At 35.5% G+C, this 7,159-nt stretch overlaps 2 protein-coding genes across 4 annotated transcripts; both read right to left on the bottom strand.

Moving 5' to 3' along the window:
• Positions 1–671: 671 nt before the first annotated feature.
• LOC120778632 lies at positions 672–1,417 on the bottom strand. Its single transcript, XM_040110527.1, has 2 exons — positions 1,179–1,417; positions 672–1,118 (listed from the first exon to the last, which is right to left on the bottom strand). The coding sequence occupies exons 1-2, from the start codon at positions 1,314–1,316 to the stop codon at positions 789–791; spliced, it is 468 nt and encodes a 155-aa protein (XP_039966461.1). The 5' UTR covers positions 1,317–1,417; the 3' UTR covers positions 672–788.
• Positions 1,418–4,127: 2,710 nt separating this feature from the next.
• LOC120777667 (glycine--tRNA ligase) lies at positions 4,128–6,796 on the bottom strand. Of its 3 annotated transcripts, none has more exons than XM_040109123.1 (2): positions 6,639–6,697; positions 4,128–6,590 (listed from the first exon to the last, which is right to left on the bottom strand). In XM_040109123.1, the coding sequence occupies exon 2, from the start codon at positions 6,565–6,567 to the stop codon at positions 4,240–4,242; it is 2,328 nt and encodes a 775-aa protein (XP_039965057.1). In that variant the 5' UTR covers positions 6,568–6,590; positions 6,639–6,697; the 3' UTR covers positions 4,128–4,239. The 3 variants fall into 3 exon arrangements, 2 of the variants coding, with proteins under 2 accessions (XP_039965057.1, XP_039965058.1); XM_040109124.1 differs by having other exon boundaries at positions 4,128–6,555; positions 6,616–6,674; XR_005705525.1 differs by having other exon boundaries at positions 6,463–6,555; positions 6,639–6,796.
• Positions 6,797–7,159: the final 363 nt, after the last annotated feature.

The raw sequence follows: 7,159 nt of genomic DNA, 5'->3' as shown, positions 1-7,159 counted from the left end.
GAATTGGATACAAGTATCAAATATGTTCTATCGGATTAAGATCCGGCGATTGTGGTAGTGTTTTTATTTTTCTTGCACCAAATACGCAGTTTGCCCTGCTTATACGGCCATTGCTCTTCTTTTAATCCTAATTTAATAACGCTGGGAAGTAAATTATCTTTTAAAAGGTTCAAAAAACAAACTTATTCAGCCCTATTCTGTATTTCGATTACGTTCCCGCTCTACGCTCCGTCTGAATCGAAAATAGGTATTCTGAGTTACGATTGGATTGAAAGAAGAAGAGGAGGAGCTGTAGCTCTTTCGAAGTCAGCTGTTTGCCTTGAAACGTGTAAAAATGAAACACAATAAAGCAAAAATACACAAATTATTGTTGGTTTATTAAAATAAAGAAATTATATCGCGTTTTTTTTTTAAACACTAACATGGAATCAGTAGCGGCAGCGATATTACTTGAGGAGGAGAGCAATGCATTATTCAAAATATGCCCTACATTACTCTATTAAATAAAAACAATTGCATCAGTGCATTTTACAGCTCCTATATTAAAAAAGTAAATGCTTTTATTTCATTTCACAGCTCGTTATATAAATGAATAATAGTAAAATAAATTAAAAGCTAACAATTGAAAAATGACTACTTTGAATCCGGCTTATAATTTGGACCTAATCTTAGCATTTGCATTTTTATTTCTACTTTTTCCTTCACCAGCTCTTCCTTAATTCTATTGTGTCGCTTCTGTTCTTCAGGTTGCTTCACTGCAGTCTCCGCCAAAGTTTCTAGAGAACGATTCATGTGTCGTAAATATGAAGTAACTTCTTCCATTTTACCAAAGGCAGCTTCATTGAATTTTTTCGTCTCTGCATAAAATTCTTTTTGATTTGTATCTGTTGCTTAAGTAATGAAGAAGTGCTCTGCTTGTCTGCTCTCGCCTCTCTATTTTGGCTGCTAGCTCTACTGGTTGAAGGGATATCATCCGTTTCCAAACCCGTCAAAGCTATCACCTTTTCATCAAGTGGGCTTATGCGTTGTAAACGGCAAGGACCTCCACCGGTGCTCATCCTTTCTTTTTTGTTATGCGATAATTTTCGCTTCATGTAGCATTTCCAGTCAATCCAGACCTGCACGAAAACGTTAGATTTAACTTAATTTTTTAAAATTAATTGTAGGTAATACCTTACCTTTCTCCATGTATTGGAATCTTTTGTTGGTGGGCCAAGTGCATTTAAATTCCTTGCAACCTCCTCCCAAAACTCCTGTACTTCTTCCTTCGGTCGCTTTTGGAAGCCCTGCGCAATATCTCTTTTCGTGGCCATCATATCACACAATTTTTCGTATTGCTCTGCCGTTGTTACTTTTGACCTGCAAACATATCAAAATATATCATTTAAGCACAAACAACCAAGGACACCACCATTATGTCTTTTACAACTATAATCTTAAAGTTTTACTTACATATGTATTTGAGGAAATTATTTTATCCAAATGCACAAAAATGAATATATAACGGCTTTCCGCCAACAAAACTTCAACGTACAAAAACGTAATTACGATCGCAATGCAGAATACATAGAATTGGAATTTTCGAAGTTGAATCGAAACGCAGAATACCAAAGTTGCCAATCGGAGAAAATTTCGATTCGAGTAGAAATGCAGAATAGGGCTGATTAATTTTCTCATCTATAAAAACTAAATTGCCTACTCCACTTGCCGCTATACACCCCCATACCAGAACATTTCCCCCGCCATGCTTAATTGTTTTATAATATTGTATTATTCTCTTGGTTGGGCTTTCGCCATATTTTAGTTGAACCATTCGATCCAAATAAATTGAATTTCGATTCATCGCTGAATATGACATTTTTCCAAAAGGTTTCAGATTGGTTAGGTGTGTTTTAGCGAAATTCAACTTCTTCTTCTAGTGAGAAAGCGAGGCTTGCGTTAAGATACACGACCATGGTAACCGGCTTTATATAGGGTATTTCGGACTGTTTGTGAACTAAATGTTTTTCCAAGTTGTTCCTGAATTTTTCATTTAATTTTACTGCTGAAATTTATGGATCTTGAGCCAATGCCCCAACAATACATCGCTCCTACCGTCCTAAAAATGTTTTTGGCCTTCCAGATCTGTTATCCCTTTCTAGTTTGCCACTGTTTATGTAGTGGTTTATTTGTCCAATCTCGCGTCCGTTTTTTGTTTGTTTGTAAATGTAGATTTAGGATTAGATTCTCCAATTCAATAGTTATTTCTTTTCCATGATCCATTTTTTTCAGTCTACGCCGAAGCTAACAACATTACTAAAAGTCAAGTGCTCTAATTATTCATAACTTAGCATTATCTACTAAAAGTCTCCAAAAAACGGGACCAATGCAACATAGCTTAAAGAAGAATATATACATATTTCTACAAATTATACTATGCACAAAAAATAATTTCATAAACATATTTATTATTGCTTTTATACAAAATTTTCTGTAGAAAATCATTCTATGCTAAAACTTAATTGGTTCACTGTATGTATAAATATTATAAATATATTTATTCACATTCTCTCAGCTCTGTTTAGGCGCCACTGTTAAAATTTATTCTTGCATACTAGTGTGGTGAACTATGCTCAACGCATTTTGTTAACTTTTGACAATTTACACGCTTAGCAAATACACCTACATTCTCAAATCCAATCCGCAAAGGAATCCATATGGAAGAAGTGTCAGATTTCTATATGCTATCATATTGAGCTTTGTGGGTAAACTAAAATTCTGTGTGTAATAATAAATTAACATAATAATAATAAACTACAAGCTATATTTATAACAGTAAAAGGAGAAACTAAATCGTAAGAAATGAGTTGGATTCTAATAAATTTTCGAATGGCATCGCCGATGTGTACCACATGTTTTTGTATATATTTTCGTCATCAGCTGTCAAACACCCATATGTTTGCAAAGGTGCATTTTTTACTTCTATCCGATAAGTAGTCATTTTTACACCCTGTGATTGATTTACGATACAAGTCACGGTTACCGTAATTAAATGCCGTTTATTCAAGTGCTAAACACATAGAGCGCGACACGACATGGCAGCACGACAGTGAAATGTAAATGTCGTCGTGAATTCTTTAACACGAACATTTGTAAGAAGGCAGAGACATATCAATGGCCGGCATATACACAAGACAACACAGCTGTCCATTTTGTATGTACACAATTTCGTTGTTGCCATATAATACCTTTCACTTCAATGAAATTTTAATATTTTGTTCAAAGTGAATTTTTATGCAGAAAATAAGTAAATAGGTAAATATTTTTATTTTAAATTATCAATTGTTATTGCAAATGATAAAACAGAGCTTTTATTTGTAAAATAACGTCAGGTTTGTTGAAGCTTTGAATAATTTTACATATTCGTTGCATCACTCCTCTCTACTGTCGCCCCGCTGTCGTTGGCAAATATAAAAATATTTTGAAGTTAGCGAGAACGACAACTGTCGGCCTACAGTCGTGTAGTCGTGCAGCTGTCTAAGTAACTGTGTCCTTTAGGACGTGTGTATTTTAATATTTAACAGAGGTCGGTTGCAGTCTGTCGCGCTCTATGTGTTGCACTTCAGTCGAGCACTTGTTAATTTAACCAAGACTCCATCTTTCGGTAAAGAACCTTTTTTTGACCAGAGTTAAAACCCATTCACAAAATACCTTCCCCGCTTTGCGTGACAGTCCAAACAAAAATAACGGAATTCAGTAAAAAAGGGTATGCTACAATGAGTGCTTTGCTTTCATTGTCTTCCCCTAATAACACTGACTGTTGCTTGGCAAAGCGCAAAAAGATGAGGTATTTAAAATTTGGCTTGGCACAAACTTTTTATGTGAACGCACTTTCAAAAGCGTACGCCAAACTTTTCCGTCAAAACAAATGTCTGACGCAAAGCGAAGCTAAAATTTTATGTGAATTACCCATAACTAACAAGATAGCTGCGAGCTAGACATTAAGAGAACGGCCCTTAGAGGAAGAGGTCAATATACATATAGTATATTATACTGTGTATAAGATACTTAGGAAACAATTTTTTTTTAAATATTATTAATTAATTAAAATCACCCAATTATATAGATGTATTAAAAAGGCTTTTAAATTTTTGTTTATGTTTTAGCTTGATTTAAATACCGTTATAACGAAAGATTCTAAAATTACAAAAATCGAAAATTTTATAAATGTTTACATAATTATATTTGAAATGCACTTTTTCACTTAGTAGCTTCCTGCTGTTCAAATATGGGGTATTTTTCCATAACTTGAGACCAATGCACTTTTCCAGTACACAGGTCCTTAACCACTTCTGTAACTTCATTGATGCCAATTCGCACCTGTTTAAGAGAATCGCGATCTCTTAAAGTTACACTATGTGGTTCCTTTAGTGTATCAAAGTCAATGGTAATGCCAAATGGTATGGCAATTTCATCAGTTCGCGCGTAGCGACGACCAATAGATCCGCTTGAGTCATCGACTTTATGTGAAAGCTCTGCCTTGGTTAGCGCAAAGGACAACTGACGGATGAATGGATTAAATTCGGTGTTATTTGACAATGGCAATATTGAGCATTTTAATGGTGCAACCACAGATGGTAGTGTGAAGTAACAACGCTGTTCATCACCTTCACGACATTGGAAATTCTGTTCAAGCAATGCGTACATAATACGACCTATTCCGAAAGATGGCTCAATGACACTTGGTGTAATTTCCTCTACGTGAACCGTTTTAGTGCTGTGCTTGACGGATATAGTATCAGGAGTCAATTTGAATTCACTACCATTATGTAGAGAGAGGACGTATTCTTCTTTATCTTTCAAATTTTGTTCTACTTCATTCACATCACTCAAGGAAAGCTTCGATAATGCATCTGTAATTGATTTTGCATCTTTTTTAAAAGTTTTTCCCAAAGTTTGTTTGTTTGGTACGATTTCGGCGATTTCAATGGTTTTCGGTTCAGGTAAACGCTTTTCAGCCACCAGTTTTACCCCAGTAGCTTGAGTGTGCTGACCTAAGTCATAAGCGGACCTATCAGCACAGCCAACGCATTCTACCCAGCCATAGCTGGTAAGGCATTCTGCATCCCAACAGTCACAAGCATAATGGGCCATTTCATTGTTCATATGCTGACGGAAACGAAGACATTCTGGTTTTATACCTATTGCCATAAGGAATTGGTGAATTCTTGTCATGTAGTAACCTAGTGTTTCATTTGCGACCAAATTGTTTCTTACAGCTTCCCCAATTGATATTTGTTGAGCTGATTTGCCATCCATTTGATTGCATGCCGAATAAAGTGTCAAACGAGTATCGGCAATACTTTCAAATTTTGGATGATTTTTATGAGATGGATCACAAAAATGTTCAATCTCCGCCATTGTAAATTCTCGAACACGAATAAGTCCAGAGCGGGGAGAGATTTCGTTGCGGAATGAATTACCAATTTGAGCCACGGCGAAAGGCAATTTTCCTTGGTTAAATTCAAGTAATCGCTTGAAATTTACGAAAATACCTTGCGCTGTTTCTGGTCGTAAGAAGCCTTTTACTAAACCAGTAGGCCCAATTTGAGTAGCGAACATTAAGTTAAATTCAATCGGTTCAGTCAAATCATTACCAGTTAAAGGTGACTTTATGCTATACTTTGCAAGTACATCAGACATCTCTTGCTTATTCATGCCATCAAGTTTAATAACAATGTCTTCACATTCGACTTTTACTTCTTGTGTTGCAGTTTTCTCCTTTGATAATTTTTCCAAAGCATTCTTTATCAAATGATCAAGCCGAAAACACTCACCAGTTTTGACATCTTTCACCATCAAATCCGCAAATCGATCGACATGTCCAGAAGCTTTTAGTACTGGTTCTGGTGTTAATATTGAGCAATCTACTTCAAGCATTTGCTCTTCCAATACGAAAAATTGACGCCACAGAGAGAGGATGTTTGACTTCAATGCACAACCCATTGGACCAAAGTCATATTGGCCTGTTATACCACCGTAAATTGCAAAACTTTGATCATAAAAGAAACGACGTTTTAGCAAATCTTCCATTTTCGATCGATCGAATGTTACGACACTTGGAGTTAGTTCTAGCTCACGGTCCTCCAATATCTTTTTACGGGCTTTTAATTCAGCCACTGCCCGTTTTACGTCTATCTCAGACGCGCCTTTCACTTTTAGTTCCCGAACCAAATTTCCTTGCTCCAGCACAGCAGCACGCAATGGTGCTAATTTTGCTTCTATCTCTGGATTACTCATGTCTGTAAAGCGTAACCTTACTTTTCGTTTGCTTTTCTTCGTGCCCCAATTAGAATTTGCAGCCGAGTCTTTTGAATTAAGTGTAGTTGTGTCAGGTTTTATACTAATATTGTTAATCGAATTTACAATGTTGTTTTGGATACTAAATGGAGCTTTGTTGGCAAAATTTAATATGCTGCCGCTAATACAATATTTGGCTTTCGATTTCAAATAATGGGATTGACTTTTCCACAATTTCACTGAAGCGGAGCGTAGCAGTGGGAATGCTCCAATTATCTGTAACGACATTTATATATTCTTCTTTTAACAAACTATTTTTACTTAATTTTATATTACATATTTTTTTTCCAAAGACCCACCGTTTAAGTGAAGGGATTTAACACGCGTGCAAATAATTCCATCGATATGTCCACAACAAAGTTTTCGGATGACATTACATCAGGGTTGCCGGTACTCTTATTATACAGCGTTTGTACTCTTCTCAAGGAGTTAAATAGCTATAAAACATACATTTTACTTTAACTTACTAATCACTGTCTAACCTTGGAATAATTAGATTCAAATTAAATGTTAAGAAAAATAAACAATATTAAATAACGCTACTATGAATTATAAGTACATTTATATAATAAGAATGAGTTGAGAAATGGGTCACCCGATTTGTTACAGTTAAGTTTTGAAATGGATTTTACAGTTTTTTTAAATGTATTTTCACAATAGCCAGTAGATACAATAAATTGACCGAATCAGCCGTTCATATATCACTAGATTCTGCAATGGGTGCTCTCGTGCCCTTGTATATTTCGGTATAGTATTCTCTTGCTCTTGCAAAACCCTTGCACGGTGCATGAATTGCAGATTTTTCCACCTAATGCAACAG

Source organism: Bactrocera tryoni, chromosome 5 (assembly GCF_016617805.1).
Source record: "Bactrocera tryoni isolate S06 chromosome 5, CSIRO_BtryS06_freeze2, whole genome shotgun sequence".
In the NCBI taxonomy this organism is placed as follows: domain Eukaryota; kingdom Metazoa; phylum Arthropoda; class Insecta; order Diptera; family Tephritidae; genus Bactrocera; species Bactrocera tryoni.
The sequence above is the reverse complement of the archived record's forward strand: the minus strand, read 5'-3'. Positions and strand labels throughout refer to the sequence as shown.

Excerpts from the sequence above, each read along its gene's own strand:
- LOC120778632 (XM_040110527.1), bottom strand. The coding sequence starts at position 1,316 with ATGATGGCCACGAAAAGAGATATTGCGCAGGGCTTCCAAAAGCGACCG. Across the intron at positions 1,119-1,178 it reads ATTCCAATACATGGAGAAAG|GTCTGGATTGACTGGAAATG; the intron begins GTAAGGTATTAC and ends GTTTTCGTGCAG.
- LOC120777667 (XM_040109123.1), bottom strand. The coding sequence starts at position 6,567 with ATGTCGTTACAGATAATTGGAGCATTCCCACTGCTACGCTCCGCTTCA.